Source organism: Salmo salar, chromosome 20, assembly GCF_965601325.2.
Source record: "Salmo salar chromosome 20, fSalSal1, whole genome shotgun sequence".
Taxonomy (NCBI): domain Eukaryota; kingdom Metazoa; phylum Chordata; class Actinopteri; order Salmoniformes; family Salmonidae; genus Salmo; species Salmo salar.
Window position 1 is genome coordinate 2,106,212 of NC_138310.1, and position 23,208 is coordinate 2,129,419.

The following is a 23,208-nucleotide window of genomic DNA, read 5'->3' on the forward strand; positions in this document are numbered from 1 at the left end:
AAATCATATGTGTACAATAACAAAACACATGCTGGCCACCTTGAATCTTTGACCTCGACCATCCATCCAGTCTCTTCTTCCTATAAGACCAAGAGCCATAGTATTCACAGAGATGCGCATGGTAGATGAAGAAGTCCAGAAAAAAGGCATGGTCTGGTCAAATGTATACGACGCAGAACAGACCATGGCGTCCATAGCCAGAGCAGAGAATGGACAAGTGTAGTCAGTGTCACGATCATCTCGGGTCCAAAAGAAACAGGACGGTTCAATTCCCGTGAACTCAGCAGAGAGAGATGAGTAGAGAACCGGCATCACTCAGCAAACTGAATGACTGTGTCTAGTTACAGTCTGTCCTGTGCAATGGAACAAAATAGTTTACCGACATCACAGGTAGACTTGGGCGATATATGGTTTATTCCATATACCAGGGTATTTCCAAATATCAACGGTATGTTTTCAATGCCGGGGGGGTTGGGGACACTCCCGCCTCAAGGGGCCTGCGTGCTATGCCACTGCTTATAACTAACACTAAGTTAAGAATAATTATAAGAAATATCTTGGCCAGGTCACAATTGTAAATGAGAACTTGTTCTCAACTTGCCTACCTGGTTAAATAAAGGTGAAAAAAAAAAAAAAAAAAAAAAAAAAATATATATATATATATATATATATATATATATAAGATGTGTCAAATCAATTATATCCAGCTCAGGGCTCCAGTTATGCATTAAATGGTTGGCTAACTTGCTAGCTAAGTGGCTAGATGTCAAGATCAAGCTTCTTGGTTACAGCAGAGACATTCAATCCCCTCCTGGATCAAGATTCCTTTATTTTGTGCATTTACATTCTTTTCTATTTGAAATAGCGCCCCTTGTGTGCACTTCCAGTAATACCGTATTCCCCGGTATGGTACAGAAACGGTATGAAGGTATGAAAATCTGCATACTGCCCAACCCTAATCAGAAGGCTGACTGGATTTTACATGGGATAAGTGACCTATAATTGCTGTCCTATCAGCGATGTCCTCTCCTCACAAACGTTGAGGCTAGTTCACCGTATATGACTAAGCCTGTATTTTTCTCCTTCAAACAGAACATGTTTTCTTCAATGCCAGAATGGCTTTTTATATTTGATGCACCCATGCTAGATGCCTGAAGCACATGGATAATTTTCCTTTATCAAATTTGTGAAACTGTTCACTTATATTTTGAGTTTCTCTGCAGGAATCCTAGGCATTGATATCTAGTTGTTTCGGTCCGGATGATTCAGCAGTTGGTATTTGAAAGGTCATGGCTTCTCTGTGTGACACTGTCCCCAATGTTCAGCTGAATACTGTGGCCATATGATCATGGAAAGACGATGGGAGCAGAATCGAGACATCAGTGTGCATTTTATTGTATAGGTCACAAGTGGCTTTAGGAGAAAACCCCTAGCGTTTACAGCACCGACCTCTGTGTCTCCAACCATAGTCGCATGTTTAAAACTGTCTCCAATAATCACTCTTTCCTCTCTGTAACCATGGTACCCACCACGGTCATGGGAAGTGCCTAAATAAAATATGAAATAGTTTTTTTTTAAGCAATTCCTCAAATTAACACAATTGCAGTAGAATGGGAACATTTAAGTGGGAACATTTAAACGTTTATGTTAGACCACATTTATTGCTGTTAAACGCCTTTCTGGCTGAAGAGCCCTACATGAAGAAGAGGACACTTTATATTCATTCAATTAATGTTTCTCTCCTGATTTTTTCTCTCTCTCTCTCTCTCTCTCTCTCTCTCTCTCTCTCTCTCTCTCTCTCTCTATATATATATATATATATATATATATATATCACTCTTTCTCTCTCGCTCTCTCCTTCAGGGTCCGAGGGGTCCTGACGGTCCAACTGGGGAGAAGGGGTCAGTTGGAGGAAAGGTGAGGATGGGGTTAAAAGTTCAGAGGTCACACTATTGGTTGTTCTGCTGCATTGACCTCCTCAGTTACGGAACACTATGACTTCATTCCCCAATGAACACACCAACCACAGCCAATGGAAAACATGGATACTGCAATGCGGCATTTGTTTGTGCCTTAATTTGGTACTTAAGTATGTCCATATAATACTTTTAAATGTGGCTTTGTTCACAAGTCTTTTATTGCTTTGATTATTTTCAACATCTGAAGGACACTTTCTGGGACATGATCTTCTTTTAGGGATATTTTCTTTGCCAACTTTGGGAAACTTTTAATTCAAATGATTGTAAACTGTTTGTGGCATTCTTAAAGACAAGAGTTCTTGGGTATTGTGTGTGTGCGTCTGTCTGTGTGTGTCTGTCTGTGTTAGTAAGACCATAAGTGACATTGCCAAATTTGTTATTCTACAGGGTCCCAATGGTCCACCAGGAAAACTAGGCTTCCCAGGGGAGATGGTATGTAGCACGAGCAGTTTTAAGAGCGTTACGTTTTTGCTCATACCCTCCCACTCTGCCCAGTTATGGGCCATGTCCAACCCATGGACCTTTGGGTATATGCTTTCCTACCTCACATGACTACTTTGCCATGCCTGGTAATGAATAATATAGTACGATGAGCCTATGGGTGTTTCTCAAAATGCATACTACCTACTTCCTGCCATGAGCACCAAATTGGAGCATGGGAGTGTAGGAGTAGAGTCCAAATCAAAGTATGCAAAACGGAGCACAGAGGGAACTTCTCTGATGCTTACTCCGTTTGCATATCGATGCAAGCTTCAACAGAAAGTATGCACCTAAATATGACGCAACCGCATAAAACCATGTTATTTGAGTTGAAGCAAGAGAAAATAAGCTCAGACTTTGGAATGAAATGTTTCCCATTCACGTTACCTAACTACAATATTTTATCTTGATACGTTAATGTATTTATTTTATTTTATTTAACCTTTATTTAACTAGGCAAGTCAGTTATTAAGAACAAATTTTTATTTACACCGGCCAAACCCGGATAACACTGGGCCAATTGCGCACCGCCCTATGGGACTCCCAATCACGGCTGGTTGTGATACAGCTTGCATTTGAACCAGGATGTCTGTAGTGACACCTCTAGCACTGAGATGCAGTGCCTTAGACCGCTGCGCCATAATGTATTAATATTGGCATGTTTAGATCGTGAGCACATAGTAAGTCATTAGTCCTAACATTAACTGGCTAGCTACTACTGTCGGTTATTTGGCAGCTAGCTACCCACGTAGAATAGACATCTACTTTGCATATCATTCATTTTATGTCATTTTTGCTTGTTAAACTATCTGGTTGCTGGATTATTACGATTATGTAGCTGACTGATAGTTATGAAGTAGAACATTTGCTTTGTGTATATCTTGTTTGGCCTCTATTGTTGCCATTTTCCTGGCTGGAAGAAGGTTCAGTGAATGGGGAGGTGCAGCGTGAAGTAATACAGTAGGGGGAGTGCGAGCGCTGCTCAAATGTATTGTTTTATGTGTTCTCCACACTCTCGTCCTCACAAGAATGTACCCAAGAGAACGTCCTCAGAGAATGCACTCAGAGCAGGAGAGTATGGAGCACAGTAGTATGCATATTGACAAACATGCTATGAGTCCCCATTCATACTACATTCAACTTGTAAATACATTTACATCAGCGGTTCCAATGGCTCATTTAGTTAGAGTACAATGCTGGTAAGATTCAATGTTAAAGTTGTCGGTTTGATTCCCGCATGGGACATTCACATTGAATATTAATGTCAACCATGTGTGACTTTACATAAATGTGTCTGCAGTGCTAAATGACCATAATAATTCTGCTAAATTACCATATTATGTGTTTATTATTTAAAACCCTTTTTCTTTCTGTGTTATTTTGCTCCAGGGAAAGATTGGGGAGCCTGGGGAAGCTGGGCCTAAAGGATTTCCAGTAAGTGATTGGGCTAACAGAGTGCTCTTTTAGGTTAGTCATGACTAGGGTGGACACCTGTTGGGGGAAACCATTAGCAATTGGAAAAGAGAGGCTTGTGTGTATCATGTTGGACATTACACTTCTATATGAATGTATGAGTAATGTATTGGTGTAACGAAACCAATTAGCCTAGGGGTGGGATGTACTGGATATAGTAGAAAATGGACGTGCCCTAAGCACACTAAACTATCTCCATTCCTTACAATGGGTTTGTAATATTCCAGGGTCGCAAAGGACCCTCAGGAGCTCCAGGTGCCAAAGGAATAGCAGGAGAGCCGGTAAGTCCTTTTACCTCTAAATGTGACTCTGAGGCATCATCTCTAAAATCAAATCAAAGTTTATTGGTCGCGTACACAGTTTAGCAGGTGTTATAGTGGTGCACCGAAAAACTTGTTACTACCTTCTAACAATGCAGTCAAATGTCAAACAATTAAAATGTTTTTAAAAATAAAGAAGAAAAGGCGGGACCAATCCAAAAACAGCGGCAAATCCAATCAACAACACAAATAGCACTGTAGCAGTATCAAAATGCAATCTATACATATGTACACCGGGGGAATTGACATAAGATATACTAGGAATGATATGTACAGCAGTAGATATATTAGAGGGAGGTATGTCAAGAATCCAGTATATAAATAAATATGCAGTGTGTATAAACAGTATAACTAAAATACAATGTACAGTGGTAGTAATATCAGAATAAGCTATGTCGGGGATACAGTATTTAAATACACAGTGTGAAACGGGAAGTGACCAGTGGTTCAATGTCTCTATAACATGGGACAGCAGTGTTGGCTGTGAGTGTGAGTGGGTGTGAGTGTGAGTGTGTGATAGCTTGTGACGGCAAGTGATGGCTGTCTGATGGCCTGGTAATAGAATCAGTTTTTTAGTCTCTCGGTCTTGGCTTTGATGGACCTGTATTGTCTCCGTCTGTCGGGCGGTAGGCGAGTGAACAGTCCGTGGCTCGGGGGACTGAGGTCCTTGATGATCTTCTTGGCCTTCCCTTGACACCGAGTGCATACCACATTTCTTCAGCCGTCTGAGGTTGTAGAGGCGCTGTTGTGGCGAGACCATTTCAGGTCCTCAGTGATGTGCATGCAGAAGAACCTGAAGCTTTTGACCCTATTCACTGCGGCCCTGTCGATGAGGATGGGGACATGCTCCCTCTTCTGTCTCCTGTAGTCCACGATAAGCTCCTTCGTTTTGTTGAGAGAGAGGTTATTTTCACCACTCCGTAAGGGCTTTAACCTCCTCCCTGTAGGCTGTCTCATTGTTGTTGGTATTCAGGCCTACCACTGTTGTGTTGTCAGCAAACTTAATGATTGAGTTGGAGTTGTGCGTGGCCACACAGTCATGGGTGAACGGGGAGTACAGGAGAGGGCTGAGCACACACTCCATGGGGGCCCCTGTGTTGAGAATCAGCGTGGTGCAGGTGTTGTTGCCTACCCTCACCACCTGGGGTCAGCCCATCAGGAAATCTAGGATCCAGTTGCACAGGGAGGAGTTCAGCCCCAAGGGCTTGAGCTTAGTGACAAGCTTGGAGGGCACTACGGTTTCAGAAGCTGAGCTGTAGTCAATTAACAGCATTCTCACATAGGTATTCCTCTTGTCCAGGTGGGATAGGGCGGTGTGCAGTGCAAGGGTAATTGTGTTGTCCATGGATCTGTTGGCGCGGTATGCAAATTGTAGTGGGTCAAGGGTGTTGGGTATGGTGGAGGTGATATGGTCCTTGACTTTCAAAGCACTTCATGATGACAGAAGTGAGTGCTACAGGGTGATAGTCATTTAGTTCAGTTACCTTGGCTTGCTTGGGTAGAGGAACAATGTTGGCCATTTTTAAGCAAGTGGGGATGATAGACTGGGATAGTCAAGATTGAAAATGTCCATAAACACTCCAGCCAGCTTGTCTGCACATGCTCTGAGGACACAGCAGGGATGTCATCCGGGCCGGCAGTATTGCGAGGGTTAACACGCTTGAAGGTCCTACTCATGTTGGCTACAGAGATCGGGAGCCTGCAGTACTCGTGAGCAGCGGGGACCCATGACAACGGCTCTGTGTTGTTTATTCTGTTTATACTCGTCCATGTTTCCAGTCACTTTACCATAGTTAAATCCAATGGTTTGCACTTTAAGTTTTTCACGAATGCTGCCATGTATCCAGTTTTTGGTTTGGGTATGTTCTAATCGTCACTGTAGGAACAACATCCTTTATGCACTATGCACCCAGAGACAGAGCTAGTGTAGTCGTCAGTGCTATTCCCAGAGGAGACCCGGAACATATCCCTGTCCGCATGAGCAAAACAGACCGTACATTAGCAAGTAATATACTAGGGAGTGGAGGTTGGTTTACCCTTTTCCTTAATTGGACTAGAACTCCAGCTCGCCTTCCCCTCCTCTGGCGGGGTCTTTTTGGAAAAAGGGCTTCCGTGATGAAGATAACTGCTTTAGTCTAGACAGAGGATTCCACACCGGAAAGTTGAATTTGTGGTGAGTAATCTCCGATCTGATGTCCAGAAGTGTTTGTCGGTCATAGGAAATAATAGTAGAACCTTTCTGATCAAATAAAGTACAAAATAACACACACACAAAAAAAAGACTGCAAAGTTGGCTGGGAGCTTGCAAAAGGGCGACCATTGTAGGCGCCATCTTGTTGTTTTACCCTGCCAGGCCTAACTGTTTCCAGCCCAGTTGGGGATATGGGTGTTATTTCCTATATTTAAATTCCTATAGAGCTTAACACTTACTGCCATGTCAGTTTTGCATGATATTTCACCTTCAAGCCAGGAAGCTGTCTGATTTCATTACTATTCCTAACTTTGTTTACCATAAGGTCTCCATACACCCTTCCATACACCTGCTGGTAATCCTTCTGCCTATGGTTAGGATCTGTGAAGCTTGAAATCAGGGGTTATTGGACCCAACCAACATCTTAGAGAGGAGGTGACTAGGGGCATTGGACAGACTTAAGTGTGCACTTGTCTCTACAGTACATCTTCATTCTGACAGCTGAAATGGTGGAGCTTCTGCTTGAGCAGCCCAGGGATGCCTCATCCTGCATCCTGCATTATGTAACGGGAAGAGAGAGGGAGAAAAAGAAGGGGGGAGAGAAAGAAACATAGAGAGAGAGAGACATAGAGAGAGAGGAGACATAGATAAATATATATAGAGAGAGAGACAGAGAGAGAGAGAGAGAGAAAATAATAAGGAGAGAGAGGGCAGTAAGATACGATGATTTACTCTGAGCTTCCAGCAAACAGCTCTATTTGAGTATTGGCTAGTTTCCACCACATACAGAAGCTTTGGCTCTGTGTTCTAAGACTCCAGGAGAGGGTCTGGCTCTCAAGTCCAGATGAACGTATCTCCACCATCCACATGTATATCCTCAACGTCTTTTTCACACTCTATTCTTGCTGCCTTTTTTCACTCACTTTAGCTTTTTATCCGCACTGTATTTATTTTGTTTTACCAGTGTAGTTACCTAGAATATAAAGGGCTTTGTAATATATTGCCAATATATTTTGGTGCTCTCGGTCATCACATCATATCATCTTATCACCGTAGGGACTTACTGGGCCACCAGGAACTATCGGTCCACTGGGAGAGATGGGAGTCAAGGTGAGTTACACTATTCTACATGACGTAGTGTGCCATTCTCGTGGTGTAATGTGATTAGTTCAGGCTCCAGTGACCAATGCCTTGCCCCCTAATTTGATTATGAATGGTAATTGTTATCTGACAGGGCCCAACTGGAAAGGTTGGGGAGTGGGGACTACCAGGCGAACCAGGAGAGAAGGTAAGATTATACTCTTTAATACTCAACAAGGTACTCACTGTTTGGACCCCAGGAAGAGTAGCTGCTGCCTTGGCAATAGCTAATGGGGCATATTCACATTTCCAGTAATCACATTTCCAGTAATCGATTCAGTCTATTTATGTTGCACACAGTATATTGAAATGGAGGCGTCCATTTGTTCATTGTGTTTTTGACCTGTGTGACAGGGTGCCCTCGGACCAGCAGGAAACCTCGGAGAGCAGGGCCTCATCGGACAGAGGGTGAGTACCCCAGAGCACACTTCTACCAATGTTTTTGATTCTTGTAAAAATCGAATCAAATCGAATCAAATGTTATTGGTAACGTACACATATTTAGTAGATGATATTGCGGGTGTAACGAAATGCATGTGTTCCTAGCTCCAACAGTGCAGTAATATCTAACAATACACAACAATACACACAAATCTAAAAGAATGGAATTAAGAAATGTATAAATATTAGGACGAGCAACGTCGGAGTGGCATTGACCAAAATGCAGTAGAATACAGTATTATTAACATGACCAGTGTTCCATAGGTATTTTGGCCTTATTAACTTGTACTTAAACCCCCTCTCCTTCAGGGTGAGATGGGGATTGATGGGGATGCCGGACAGAGTGGTCCTGATGGACTCAAGGTAAGAGATGAATAACACTAAGGCAGTAGTCACTGTGATGAATCCTAACTTGCGTTGAAAGTCTAAGACCAGAGTTGACAGTATTTGTCTCATTGACATCAATAGACGATTTGCCAGTTAGAGTTATATGTACATATCTCCAGTTAGGGTATGGCTGTTTAACCCCCTAAGGTCGATGTCCTCTCCCCCATCAGTTTAAGCTAGAGATATGTTTTTTGTTGTTGCATTGGATGCGTCTCAATCCACCGCTTCCTCCCATGTCGCACTTCCGCATCTGGGTTGCAAGGTAACAGAGCTAGAGCGGTGTTTGTCAGACCATGAGACATCCCAAAAATTGGTCTTCTCACAAAATCGTCTGTAGCATCCGAACAGTTTGGGCTACACACTAATCTGACCCCTCTGTGGAAAGGTGAGACTCTCACGAACACGTACGTGCCGGTATTGCTCTAGGACGCCGACAGGCCTCACAAGACTCGTCTGAAGGTCCACCGGTATCAGTTGAAAAAAATGAATGGAAGTACAGTATATACTTTTTGGAGACTGTTTCTTGCCAAAAAATATGGGGTTAAATACATGTAAAAACAAATATACAAATGTTTCCTGATCTTTCTTATCTCTCTCAGATATAGGACACACCCTTCAGAACAAACTATTTATTGTTCTATGTAGTGAATCTGTTATTCAATGCATTTGTATGGACTAATAGCAGTAAGGCCAAAAATTATTTTTCATCAAATATTATTTTTTTAATATTTTGGGGATGCTTCAAGGGGTCTTAAAATTCTAAATCAAATAGCAAAATGATCCTTGTTATGACCATATAGCTTAGTAGGACCCCCCACCCTCCCCCGACTTAGACAGGGCTCAGACTCCTCTGGGTTCATAGCCAGTTCTTAGTAAAAGAGAAGAGAGTGTTTTAGGATAACTGTCACTATTTTGAACAGCCATTCACAAGAGAATGTGATTCTATCGTCATCAGATGTGATCTAAGCCATGTTCATATGGAGTTAATGAACTGTACTACGCTGTTAAACTGTAATTCTTTTTGGTCAGACTCAAGTGTTGCATTGTGTAAGATGCTGGCCGCCGTACAGTTGGAGCTGAATTCTGTTGACGCTGAGTGAAAATAAACAGGGAGCAGGCAGCAGGCCTATTTTGAGCTCTTCCTTCTGGCAGGAGTTGTTATGGAAATACATTGCTGTTCACTAGGGACACTGCCCTTCTCCACTTCGGCCTTCAAAGTCCTTGTCTGAATATTTTCTACTACCGCCAACATCTGCACCCGTGAAATGTGTGATCAGGTATAATTGTCTCCTTGGTTCTCTGCTCAGGGCGAGAAGGGTGACATGGGACTGGAGGGGGGTAAAGGAGAGAGGGGTGACATCGGACTGAAAGGAAAGGAAGGGTCTCCCGGACCTCCTGGCTTAGTGGGAGTGTGGGTGAGTGTCCAAACTCAACCCAACATATTTACATTTCTTGAACTTGACTCTCAGGTTCTCATGAATCAGATTGCTGAGTTTCTCACTTCACTTGCTGTTGTTTTAGATGAAATGTTACTCTGCAACATGTAGGCTACTACATGTCAAGGCAAAAAGGATACCAACACACTTTTGTCTCCTGCAAACTGTCTTTACTGAGAAAACTGTGGATGACCATTTTGACCATTGCCTTGTCTTCGTCATAGAGGTTTATTGCTGTTAAAATAAGCAGCTGTTGACTTCTGACACCAATAACTGTCTTCCAGGGTCAGGAGGGCAAACCTGGCAAGTTTGGTGAAAGAGGAAAACCTGGAGAGAAGGTATGTATCTCAGCTCAGTTCCTCATGAAGTACGCCTCCCTACATCTGTCACTCTCATTCATTTCATTCACTGAAACCTGTTAATTGTTTCATCGTACCTTTCTTGGTTTTTAAAGAAAGTTGGATGACTCCTTATCTGTTATTGTAGTCAACCAACATTAGGCATCAGTGGCCTCTAGAGCCACTATATTGAAAGTGGACATTCAAAATGGAGAGTTGAGATGACACGGTAAAACTATCCACACACAACTTGTCAGTGACTGAAAGTCAACCTTGCTATTTTTGCATGCCTGCTCTATTGCGACCCTTCTCTAGGGCAGCAAGGGTCACATGGGTCATCTGGGAGAGACTGGGACAATTGGTGAACAAGGAGAAGCAGGATTTGTTGGGCCGAAAGGATCGAGAGGAACCATTGGACCAGTGGTAAGGCTCTGTGGATTTGATCCTAGTTTTTCGGCTGATATGTTGGTTTCCTAGTGTGCTAGGTCATAAAGACTGAACATCTGACGTTCACAGGGTGCACCAGGTAGAATGGGCCAGCAAGGTGAAACAGGCATCACAGGATACGAGGTAAAATTTACCCTTTACTACATACAATATCCTTCACTCAATATCAACGCAATATGATTCTAGATCAATTAAATATAGCCAGATGATCGATCGATGAAGAGTTATGAAGCATTGCCACCTAGGACATTATCATTGGCCTCCCAAGTGGTGCAGTGTTCTAAGGCACTGCATCTCAGCTAGAGGTGTCACTACAGACAACCTGGTTCAAATCCAGACTGTATCACAACCGGCTGTGATTGGGAGTCCCATAGGGCGGCGCACAAATGCCCAGCCTTGTCTGTGTTTGGCCGGTGTAGGCCGTCATTGTAAATAAGAATTTGTTCTTAACTGACTTGCCTAGTTAAATAAAATACATTTTAAAAAATTACTGTATCTAAATTGCTGCCTTCAGTGAGTATTGTTTACCTAATGACACATACTATTGAATGTCTCCAAGAAGGTAGCTATTGTCGTTGCCCTGTGTGATGAATAACATGGTCTCTATTGTCCTCCTCTGTGGTTGTAGGGCCACACAGGACGGCAAGGGCCACTGGGACCTCCTGGACCAAAAGGTGAAAAGGTACACTTCCCACAGTCCTGTCCGTGTCTATTAGCTCTCTCTTTGTGGGTGTCTGGACGTGTGCGTCTAGACTTATGGTCTGGTGACAGCCCTAGCACTGTCCGTCTCTCTCTCTGTCCTATAGTCAATCCATGTAATATATAATACTAATGTTAATGTGTGCGATTTAGCAGACACTTTTATCCAAAACGACTTACAGTCATGTTTGCACACATGTGGATACATACTGTATGTCCCACATATCCCATTATCACATGTTTGTAGGGCTAGGAGTTTCTCCTGAACACATGCCCTGACCAGGAGAAACTCTGGGCCCTAGAGATAGGCCATTACTAGGCACTAGAGATAGGCCATTGCTATCAGGAAAAAGCCCTAGCCATATCAAATGGTGTCCAGCCGCTGAGAGTGACTGAATTCCACGGCTATTTCAGTCTGATTATCTCACAAGAAGCGATGAAATATAATTGATCAATGGTATGCACAATGGCACTTCTCATTAACTCTGGAGAAAGTTGATCAAATGTAGGTCATTGGCCACAAACAGCTTTCAACTGCTGTTGGACTACTCCTTGTCATCATTATTCAGATCAATCATGGTTCAGTTTGATAAATAGGACTTCGATATGAAGTACTCTTTCCTGTTTGCTGGTAAACTCGTAATGTTGGCCATACTTACTTTGTAATGAGATCAATATTGTGCCACTACTCATAAATTGTTTAGTTTTGGATCCCTGTTCCACTGTTTCCTCTTGTGTTTAGCTGATCCTCATGCATTATGAAATACTACAAGCATTCCACATCATTCACTGGTCCCTGTAAAGTCACTGGAACATTTAATGCAATCTAGGTCCCCTTTTTATTGAAAGCAGCCTATTGCCATCACCAACAAAAACTATAATTGCTTAGAATATTCCATTGTACTGAAAGGAATATCATGAATTTAACCTTATTAAAATGTTTAATTTAAAAAAAAATCTGTTTTCCCTGTATGTTTTCCAGGGTGAACAGGGGGAGGACAGTAAGGTGGAAGGCCCTCCCGGTCCACAAGGTGACAGAGTGAGTTCCTCTCATCATGTAGCCCTCCGCCTGCTGTGTTGTTTGGTGTTGCTTTGCTAAAATAGCTAGGGATCTATATGCTTCATTCTGTTTGGTTCCCATTTGAAACCAGGGTCCTACCGGAGACAGGGGAGACAGAGGAGAATCAGGGGACCCAGGATACCTAGTAAGTGGGATGTCGATTGTATTGTGTACGTTAATGTTGTCTCATTTGGAATATATCCTTTATACATGGACACGGCTAACATGAATAAATGTCTATTTCCCAGGGCCAGCCAGGGGTGGACGGATCGAGAGGCAAAGCCGGAGCAACTGGACTACCTGTGAGTAAAATGTTCTGTTTATGACATGATCATATGTGTTCTCTCATACTGAATCAAATCAAATCAAATTTGATTTGTGACAGTATCCACATTAAAATATCTACCTATTAAAAAGGTAAAACTTGTCATTTGTTTGTTTGATTGTTTCATCTTTCATTCGTTCGTTCATTCCTTCTTTCTTTTTTTTATATTGTAGGGACATCCTGGACCAAGGGGAATAGAGGGTCTGAAAGGATCGAAAGGTGATCAAGTAAGGACAAAATACCTCGACAACAACCAAACTGTTGTATCCAGTTTTACCTCAAAACACCTGTTTGAACCACTTTGGTACCTCTTTAATTTGATTTGAATGTATTGGGACTCTTTTGCTATGTAGTGATGTCATGTTGGAGCTGATGGTCTGTACCTCTCTGATCTACTCCAGGGTCAGAAAGGCAAACGGGGCAAACAAGGCGAGTCTGGGATCAAAGGACCGCCGGTGAGTGAAATATCTTTATCTTTTCATTTTAATACTGCATGTCATTGATTGATTGGTTGATTGATTAATTGATTGTGCTAGATTGCTTCTCATATGTAGCATTATTCTCTATCTTTTCCAGGGTTCCGAGGGTCCTCCTGGCCCAAAGGGAGTGGTGGGAAGAGAGGGCCTTGAGGGCCAACCTGGAATGGATGGGCCTCCTGGGAAAGATGGTGACAAAGGAGTGAAGGTGAAGAAGGACAGACATCATAACTGTGCATTCTTCTCATTAACTGAAATAAGCAGAGTCTTTTTTCTACTGTCTACTGTATGATTGGTCTTCTCTGTTAAGCCTCAGCCATCCTCAATTGCTTGTGTCCACTCCTTAGGGGGATCAAGGAGACGACGGAGAGTTTGGTATCATTGGCAAAGCTGGTAACAGTGGTAAAATGGGCGTGCCAGGGCTTCCAGGCGAACAGGGCTCCTTCGGACCCAAGGTGAGAGAGAAGAGAGTACATGCTCCAATGAACTGTGACCACCATGTTTATCCAATTATATGTTGTACAAGGTGAAGGATGAACTGTGACCACCATGGTTATCCTATTATATGTTGTACAAGGTAAAGGATGAACTGTTACCACCATGTTTATCCTATTATATGTTGTACAAGGTAAAGGATGAACTGTTACCACCATGTTTATCCTATTATATGTTGTACAAGGTGAAAGATGAACTGTTACCACCATGGTTATCCTATTATATGTTGTACAAGGTGAAGGATGAACTGTTACCACCATGTTTATCCTATTATATGTTGTACAAGGTGAAGGATGAACTGTTACCACCATAGTTATCCTATTATATGTTGTACAAGGTGAAGGATAAACTGTTACCACCATGTTTATCCTATTATATGTTGTACAAGGTGAAGGATAAACTGTTACCACCATAGTTATCCTATTATATGTTGTACAAGGTCTGAAGGACGAGAAATAAGAACTTGAGCTATTGCTCCATCGTAACTTCTCACTCGAGTGTTGAAAGAAATCAACCTTCTCCACACGGTACTGGTCCTGAATGGTTGTCTGTCCTTGTGTGTGTGTCACAGGGTGAGAGGGGTCTCCCCGGCCAAACTGGATATTCAGGGAAAAGAGGCCACATTGGTGGAATGGGAATTCCAGGAAAACAGGGTGACCAGGGGAACAAAGGACAGCCCGTGAGTAACATAGCAACATTGCTGAGTCCGTTTGATTGGTCATCATAACTAGGACATGATAATGATGATGAGGAGGTGAATGACAATGGCGACGGTGAGGATGATGAAGATGGTTCCATTTCTCTCCCCAGGGTGACACAGGTGAATCAGGGTACCCAGGGGTTCTCGGGATGTTCGGACCAAAGGTACGCTAGACTTCCCCCCCCATTTTCATCTCACACCTTAGTCACATGATCAAATAACACAGGGCTTTAAACATGGACCATCAAGAATGAAGTTCTAAGCCGCAAAAAATATGGTTCTAATAAAACACCAGCAAAAAAGCAGAACCCATTTTCAGCGGGAAATAAGGGATCTGCTGGAGATTAATAGGAAAGCTTTAAAGGAATTTAAAGCCTCAAATGATTTGGTAGCGTTTATTGTCTTTGCTCTGAAAGGGATAAATCGAATTAAAGACTGCTGCATTGGGGCAGAAAATCTATCACGGTCCACAAGAAGTTTACTCCACCCACGTGTAATGTCACTTAACTTCGGTTACTTTATTACTCTCTAGTGATGTTGCTCTGCAGGTGTTGGGCAGCTAAGAAAATTGAGAAGTTACAGGCTTTACTGAACATTTAGGCGGTAATTTAGTGAGTCATATGACTGCCAGTGCTCCAGTTGGAGATTTTTCTAGGGTGTTCCATTTTGATATACTATATACACACATCGCACAGAGGAATGTTAGGCAGCTGAGCCTTGGCGTTATGCTAAAGTGGAGATAGATTCTCTGACTTGGCAAATTATATGTCAGACGCACTGTAGGCTTACTGACTCATCATCAAGACCTATCAAATAATAATTTCCAGGTGAAAGAGCTGTTAACTGAAGAAACTTGGAGTGTTGTGTCTCTTGCTGACTGTGTTGCTTACTGTGCATATTACATACAGCCCATATGGTGCAACCTTGCACTCAGTTGGCCTAAGCTTCTATATGAAGTGATACTTGCCTTATTAACACATTGTATCTTATCAACACATATGTTTTATCTTCATAGGGACCTCCAGGAGATCTGGGCCCAGCCGGCATACAGGGACCAAAAGGGCCACATGGCTTGATGGTAAAATGAGATTAGACATTTTTTTATTACGTAATTCCCTATGTTTTTCCTGGTCAGGTAACGTGGCCTATTTATAGGTTGGAACTTGGGTCAATAGTTCATCCTAGGCTGAAACACTGGGCATATTAATATATAATACATATAGTATATGCCATTTATCAGAAGCTTTTATCCATACATTTTCCGTACGGGTGCTCCTGGGAAATCAAACCCACTATCCTGGCGTTGCAACCACCCTGCTCAACTAACTAAGCAAAAGAGGGCCACCATATTGACAACATATGCCTTGTTAATTCAGATAGTGGCTGCCCTCACTAACAATGTTTATCTTTCTCTCTCTCTCCAGGGTAATGTTGGTGCCACAGGCCCAGTCGGTATCATTGGCCCCAGTGGTAATACAGTATGTACATCATCATATCTCATACCCCTTATCTGCCAAAGAACATGTTATCAGTCGGTTTTTTTGGGGGGGCGATGGAGTAATTTCCCCTCTCTCGCTCGCTCTCTCTCTCTCTCAGGGTCCCCAAGGTGACAAAGGAAGTCGAGGGGATACGGTGCGTGTCCTTATTTTGATGAATCATATCCCTTATTCCAGGCCTGGGTTCAAATACTATTTTGAATATATACTCTAGCCTGCCTGCCTGGAATTTCAGATGGGCGGGGTTTAGAGTTGTGGCACTATTCTATTGGTCCATTAAGACAGGCAATTAATCACACAAAGTATTTGAAATGATTTCAAATAGTATTTGAACCCAGCTCTGCCTTACACCAAGGCTTATTTGTATTCATTTTTTATTTTATTCCACCTTTATTTAACCAGGTAGGCTAGTTGAGAAAAAGTTCTCCTTTGCAACTGCGACCTGATCACAGGACAGAATAGGGTGCTTAGTATGGAGAGCACAGAACTTATCACAGGACAGGATAGGGTGCTTAGTATGTAGAGCACACTGCTTAGAAGGGATTCAGCCTTAACCCCTAAAGCACTTTTCATTTCCCTCAGTGCTTCTCTGTTTGTTGTTCCACTCACCATGACAACTAGGAATAAGTTGAGACAGAAAGGCTACTTACTGCTTGCCGCTGATTTACCGTCTGTTGGCAGAGGAGTTTAGATGAAGAGGAACTTGATATTGAGAGGTCAAGCTGCAGCATTATGGTCTAGGGGGGGGTGTTAATCCAATAGTGTTCTTGCTTTTTTACAAACAGGGGGTACAAGGACCAAGGGGCCCTCCTGGTCCTCGTGGACCACCGGGACCCCCAGTAAGTATTTTCTGTTATTTATGTAAAGACTTTGTAATAGTGGTATCACTCGTTTTTCAGTATTTTCTTTATATGCTGTACTATGACTGGACCATGCATTAACCCCCCTTCTATTTCCACTGTCTTATAGGGTCTCCCTGGTTCTATGCCATTCGTAAGTCTCCTCTATTTACAATTGGTCTTTCTCAGAAGCAATGGAGAGAAGGAGTGAATGTGGGAGAATGTTTCAGAGTTCATACTTTTGTCTTTTTGTCTTCTCTTCTAGAGAAGGGAGGCTATTGGTGCTGCTTTTCAGCTCATTATTGATTCCCATGCTGCGCTGAGGTCAGAGGTGAGTCACTGTGAGAAGCATCATTGGTCCCTTGGCAAATAAGTAATGTACCCAGTACAATACAGAGAATAATTGTATGTCCCTAATAATATGTATGACCAACTCTTACACAAATATTCCATTAGTATTAATCCATGACAAAAGTACGGTTACCCTCATGCTTCTCATGCCAGGATTTAGTCATTTATCACTCTCCAATGGTGGCTGGCTGTTTGTGAAGATTTTGTGCTCAGTGTGTGACCGATTGTCTCTATCATTTCTAGACTTACCATGACATGGACCTGCCCATGTTGGACCACCAGGGTACAGAGATATTCAAGACCCTCCACTACCTCAGCACCTTGATCCAGAGCCTGAAGAACCCACTAGGAACCCACGACAACCCTGCACGCATCTGCAGAGACCTCAAGGACTGTGAACAGAGGATGAATGATGGTGAGGAAGGATACAGGACACACTGTAGCCTGAGATTCACATTTTGGGTTCAATCCTTCAGTTACAGTATACTTGGTCCAATAGTTGTTCTAGACCATGTGGACCTGACTAGTTATAAGCTATAACTAAGCTATAAATTGTAATCTATAGTGATAAATATGAAGTCTATACACCTGACCAGTGATATCCCTTCCTAAAGCATTACATACTTGTCCACTCTGCTAAAAGTACACTACTCCTGTATATAGACTCCTTTTTCACTCAGTTTGTTCTCCTTCCCCAAGGAACTTACTGGATCGACCCAAACCTCGGCTGCTCTGCTGACTCCATCGAAGTGACGTGTAACTTCACCAGCGGTGGCCAGACCTGTCTGAAACCCATCACAGTATCCAAGGTCAGCATCAACTTCCACTACTACTCAGCCATTTACAGTCAAAACAAGCCACAATCCAGTCAAAACAACTGATAATAGGAAGCCAATATTTTTGTCAGGTTTTCAGAGAAACATGTTCAGGAACTGTAAAACAAGTAGTGTATTTGAGGTTTATAAAGGCTTCTGAAGTTTGCAATTTACACTTTGAAATTTCAGACTTTATTTTCCCTTACGAAATATGTATCAACCCCTACAAAAATACCCATTAATTAGGATCCACGTAATAATTCACATTTCCTGTTGCTGCAGGATTATTTTCCTGCTGTAGCAAACTGGCTCAAATGAAGATCCTACATCTGTATGTTTCCACACACAACCGTCGTACTGTACTACAGAATAGCATTCTTACTATTTAGCTCATTTGAATTTCCTGTCTTCTGTTTCTTTTGACACATCCTACATTTTTACTTCAGACAGGTTTTGTATCTGGCATCCAGAACCAAATCTTGCATGTCCACTGGTGTTGTCTGACACAATAGATTAGGGATTAAATTGTAACGGTAATTGATGTGTGTCCGTCTGCAGCTGAAGATGGGGGTGGGTCGTATCCAGATGAACTTCCTCCATCTACTGAGCTCTGAGGCGGTGCAGCACGTCACCATCCACTGCCTGAATATCCCCGTGTGGGCCAACAGCTCCTCCCTGGAGCCCTCCCCCACCGCGGTGCGCTTCAAGGCCTGGAGCGGAGGAGACATGATCCAGGCTGGAGGACTCCTGGAGCCCCACGTAGTGAAGGACGAATGCTGGGTATGTCAACCTCCAACCTGGATCATGTGACAGGCTGCTCTCCTACTGAACATACAACTGGTGGAATAATGGATGAAATAGTGGATGACACTTTACATGTTGTTACATAGGCTACCATGTATTTAACGCTACCATGTATTTAAGGCTACCATGTATTTAAGCTCTAATTATAGTAAATTGTACACCAACTGAAGATAATGTATTGCACAGTCTGACCAAATCAGTCTCTGTAGGTTCTAAAAAGTAAAATCCCCTTGTCTTTCAGATCCAAGATGGCCGCTGGCACCAGACCCATTTCGTCTTCCAGACCCAGGACCCCAACTTACTCCCCGTCCTGGACGTGTATAACCTACCGGCCACAGAGCCTGGCTCGCACTACCACCTAGAGGTGGGCCCCGTGTGCTTCTTATAGAGGCCTGTTCTTATAGAGGCCTGTTCTTATAGAGGCCCAGGATACAGTACATGCACAGCCTCCTCATAGGAGTGACTTGCGGGGGATGGGGAAGGTTAGGGGGTCTTCCTGTCCCCATATACTGGGGCCCTTCAGGAGAGGCAGGCCAGGCCAGGCCCCTAACCCTCCAGCATATGCTCGGACTGCAGAAACAGGCAGGGGGCGCCATTGAGGGACGGACCAGGAGAAACTGCAGAGATTACTGAGACGTCTCGCACTAGTTCCTACCGCCTGCCTGAAGAGAAGATAAGCTTTGGCTTTTTTCAGGGACTTGTTTTACTGTCGCACGGCACGAGCCCTGGATGCCCAAGTGAGATAAAAAATAATGAGTCTCTAACATCACTCTTGGACAACATTTTTAACTTATTACTTTCTATGGTCATGAACTCTCAACATGTTATGAAATGTGTAAAGTAATAGGGAACGATTATAAATGCATTTGCATATTATGAATGCATTACTTATCCTTCTAAATGTCACACATACACATGTATTATTTATACATGTTATATGTATATCTTAATATAAAAGTGCAATAAACATATCTCGTCTGCAGTTTTTCAAAGCAATTAAGGTTTACAGTGAGACCCAACAATTGGATATAATATTATCATAACATTCAGGCTTAGGCTTAGTTTCCAGCATACATCCACAGGTGTGTGCTGTCCAGTTATTTTCTCCTGCCTGGTCTGCAGATGACGTATGAATCTACTTGTAATGGTGATTAGGTGCTGAAGAAATGCCCACCGGTCTACGAAGAACTATTCCGCTATTGCATTCCTGATGTGTGTTTCCCTAGTCAAATGAATTGAAGCTTGCAGCAAGAGAGTGAATCCAGAGAGTGTCAGAAGAGTCGGTCTACCTCCCATCTCTCAACGAGCTGAACCAGAGATGATGACACCTGATACCTGGTGCTATAATAATTCCTGTGGTGGGTTATGAGGCGGTCTTGTTTAATCCTGACAGAACATATAAACCTTTTCTACAGCAAAGGGAATATTTTTTTACACAGTATGAATGCAAAGAAGGAAAAATGTTAAATTTCACTTTCCAAGCTAGCAAAACAAGCTAGCAAAACAGCGTTTCTTTCTCTGCATTGCTATTGTACTCCCCTTTGTATGAGTCTGAAGCTATTATTGAAAGATTTAGGTCTTATTTTTGACTTGTTGAAATGTATAAATGTGTATAATTATGCAAAGCTTTGTTGTATACAGTGGATCCCAACATGCTAATTTATGTTATTTAATGTCCATGGGTTTTGCGACTTTCTGTAAACTTTAAGCCAGACACCCATCATTAGCAGAGCATTTTTAATTTTTTATAAATTTGGGGCTTCATCGATTTTGTTTTATAGGTTTGTTTTTTTATAATCATAACTGTACTGGAACCATTTTCAATGCTTTTATGCCTTACTGTTTTACTTTATTGTTGACCATGTTTGTGAAATCTGTACAGGCGGTCAGCTCAACCAACCAACCTATAAACTCAGAATACCTCTCATATCACACATCTTAAATAGCCCTCCATCATGTTCTTACATTCGTATAGCCATAACACATCCAAAGAGTCTGACATCTGACATCTTTGTTAAGGGCCAGGAACAGATATTAGTGGTCATCGTGTACTTCATCCATTCATCTCTGCAGGTCCTCTCTGTCAGCATCATAATAATACAGCTTGTAGTTTTCAACACTTTCATTTTCTTCAACATTCAGGTGTTCAATAAATATTTGAAACCCAAGTAGATGTGTGTTTCCATTGGTTCTCATTCTCTTATAAAAAAATATACTTATCTATCCAGTAAAATTTTCATTGTCAGCTTCAAAGACACAGCAGAGTTTAGTTCTCAATAAAAGTTAAATATTTAATGCATTATTAATAGTTATTGTAGTAAATGAACCACAAGGCTTTTATTGTAAAACAGCTAATGTGTTATTGTGACTTAAATACTGCATATATGAATAGTTATGCCTTTTGAAAAATGTATCTTGAAAGAATAGCAAGCGACTCATCTCTATACACTTCACCTCTTCGCCACATGAGGGCCCTCTTGTCTCATTTTTAAACAAAATTTAAGTCTAGTTGAACATTTAGCTAAGGGTTTAATTCCTCACACGATCCTTCTTTTTTTCCTTCTCTACACTAGAATAGAGCTTACTCTACACTTAATCTATCTGTCTGGGGTCCAGAGTTACAAAAATGACACAAACCAGATAGTTTCTGCAACTTGATTGGAGCCCACCCGTGGTAAATGCAATTGATTGGACATGATTTGGAAAGGCACACACCTGTCTATATAAGGTCCCACAGTTGACAGTGCATGTCAGAGCAAAAACCAAGCCATGAGGTCGAAGGAATTCTCCTTTGAGCTCCGAGACAGGATTGTGTCGAGGCACAGATCTGGGGAAGGGTACCAAAACATTTCTGCAGCATTGAAGGTCCCCAAGAACACAGTTGCCGCCATCATTCTTAAATGGAAGAAGTTTGGAACCCCCAAGACTCTTCCTAGAGCTGGCCACCCAGCCAAACTGAGCAATCTGGGGAGAAGGGCCTTGGTCAGGGAAGTGACCAAGAATACGATGGGCACTCTGACAGAGCTCCAGAGGTTCTCTGTTGAGATGGGCATAACCATAAGGATAACCATCTCTGCACCACTCCAACAATCAGCCCTTTGTGTTAGAGTAGCCAGACGGAAGCCACTTCTTAGTAAAAGGCACATGACAGCCCGCCTGGGGATTGCCAAAAGGCACCTAAAGGACTCTCAGACCATAAGAAACTAGATTCTCTGGTCTGATGAAACCAAGATTGAACTCTTTGGCCTGAATGCCAAGCATCACGTCTGGAGGAAACCTGTGGGGATGTTTTTCAGAGGCAGGTACTGGGAGACTAGTCAGGATCAAGGGAAAGATGAACAGAGCAAAGTACAGAAAGATCCTTGATGAGAACCTGCTCCAGAGCACTCAGGAGCTCAGACTGGGGCGAAGGTTCACCTTCCAACAGGACAACGACCCTAAGCACACAGCCAATACAATGCAGGAGTGGCTTGGGGACAAGTCTCTGAATGTCCTTGAGTGGCCCAGCCAGAGCCTGGACTTGAACCCGATAGAACATCTCTGGGGAGATCTGAAAATAGCTGTGCAGCGAGGCTCTTTATCCAACCTGACAGAGCTTGAGAGGATGTGCAGAGAAGAATGCGAGAAACTCCCCAAATACAGGTGTGCCAAGCTTGTAGCGTCATACCCAAGAAGACTCAAGGCTGTAATCACTGCCAAAGGTGTTTCAACAAAGTACTAAGTAAATTGTCTTAATACTTATGTAAATGTGATATTTCAGATTTAAAAAATATATACATTTGCTAACATTTCTAAAAACTTGTTTTTGCTTTGTCATTGTGGGGTATTGTGTGTAGATTGATGAGGGGAATTGTTTAATCAATTTTAGAATAAGGCTGTAAAAGTATATATTTTTTTTAAGTCAAGGGATCTGAATACTTTACGAATGCACTGTATGTCATTCAAAACGTAAAACTTCAGGTTATTATTATCTTCTACCTGACCTTGACGTTCATGACCTCATCATACTGAGCTAGGTCACCTGTCTCAATGCTGCCCATGACCAGGATGCCAGTGCTGTTGATGAGGATATCCAGCCGGCCCAAGTGGGCGATGGTCTGTTCCACCGTCTTCTTTACTTTGTCCTCGTTTCGTTGGGTCAGGTCTCCTGGTACAAGCAAGGGATGCATTGACAGAATTGGACAGGGATATGATATCATGTCACTCACTCAATATATATTTTGATATAGTGATGCCATTAGGAGCGCAGTGGCATGTATTCATGGATACCAAAAACTGACTAAGAAAAAAAGACAAAAAAACGAATGTATCTTTTGCCTCTTTGTGTTTCAGAATTGTCCTTCAATTATATATAATAATAGCCAATCAGTGTTGAGCTCAACTGTGACTGGTCCTGGCACACCCCAAAAAAAGTGTTTAGGGAAGCCAGCTTGGATTTGGCTTCACACCAATCACATCAAAAGCCAAACATAATTTACAGAAATAATTTGAATTGTTGCATCTCCTTGTGTTGTTG

The 23,208-nt window shown here is 42.4% G+C and overlaps 1 protein-coding gene across 1 annotated transcript in view; it reads left to right on the forward strand.

The window, feature by feature from the left end:
* LOC106579812 (uncharacterized) overlaps positions 1–20,860 on the forward strand; it is a 99,367-nt gene extending 78,507 nt beyond the window's left edge. The window contains exons 29-60 of the mRNA XM_014160011.3: positions 1,864–1,917; positions 2,367–2,411; positions 3,849–3,893; positions 4,160–4,213; positions 7,500–7,553; positions 7,678–7,731; positions 7,938–7,991; positions 8,334–8,387; positions 9,719–9,826; positions 10,132–10,185; positions 10,501–10,608; positions 10,702–10,755; positions 11,261–11,314; positions 12,314–12,370; positions 12,483–12,536; positions 12,640–12,693; positions 12,890–12,943; positions 13,118–13,171; positions 13,293–13,400; positions 13,540–13,647; positions 14,259–14,366; positions 14,498–14,551; positions 15,403–15,465; positions 15,812–15,865; positions 15,984–16,019; positions 16,669–16,722; positions 16,853–16,876; positions 16,988–17,053; positions 17,317–17,488; positions 17,773–17,882; positions 18,447–18,668; positions 18,934–20,860. Of these exons, the coding sequence (XP_014015486.3) occupies positions 1,864–1,917; positions 2,367–2,411; positions 3,849–3,893; positions 4,160–4,213; positions 7,500–7,553; positions 7,678–7,731; positions 7,938–7,991; positions 8,334–8,387; positions 9,719–9,826; positions 10,132–10,185; positions 10,501–10,608; positions 10,702–10,755; positions 11,261–11,314; positions 12,314–12,370; positions 12,483–12,536; positions 12,640–12,693; positions 12,890–12,943; positions 13,118–13,171; positions 13,293–13,400; positions 13,540–13,647; positions 14,259–14,366; positions 14,498–14,551; positions 15,403–15,465; positions 15,812–15,865; positions 15,984–16,019; positions 16,669–16,722; positions 16,853–16,876; positions 16,988–17,053; positions 17,317–17,488; positions 17,773–17,882; positions 18,447–18,668; positions 18,934–19,080 (2,391 nt within the window). The 3' untranslated portion in view covers positions 19,081–20,860. The remainder of the gene's footprint in view (positions 1–1,863; positions 1,918–2,366; positions 2,412–3,848; positions 3,894–4,159; positions 4,214–7,499; positions 7,554–7,677; positions 7,732–7,937; positions 7,992–8,333; positions 8,388–9,718; positions 9,827–10,131; positions 10,186–10,500; positions 10,609–10,701; positions 10,756–11,260; positions 11,315–12,313; positions 12,371–12,482; positions 12,537–12,639; positions 12,694–12,889; positions 12,944–13,117; positions 13,172–13,292; positions 13,401–13,539; positions 13,648–14,258; positions 14,367–14,497; positions 14,552–15,402; positions 15,466–15,811; positions 15,866–15,983; positions 16,020–16,668; positions 16,723–16,852; positions 16,877–16,987; positions 17,054–17,316; positions 17,489–17,772; positions 17,883–18,446; positions 18,669–18,933) is intronic.
* Positions 20,861–23,208: the final 2,348 nt, after the last annotated feature.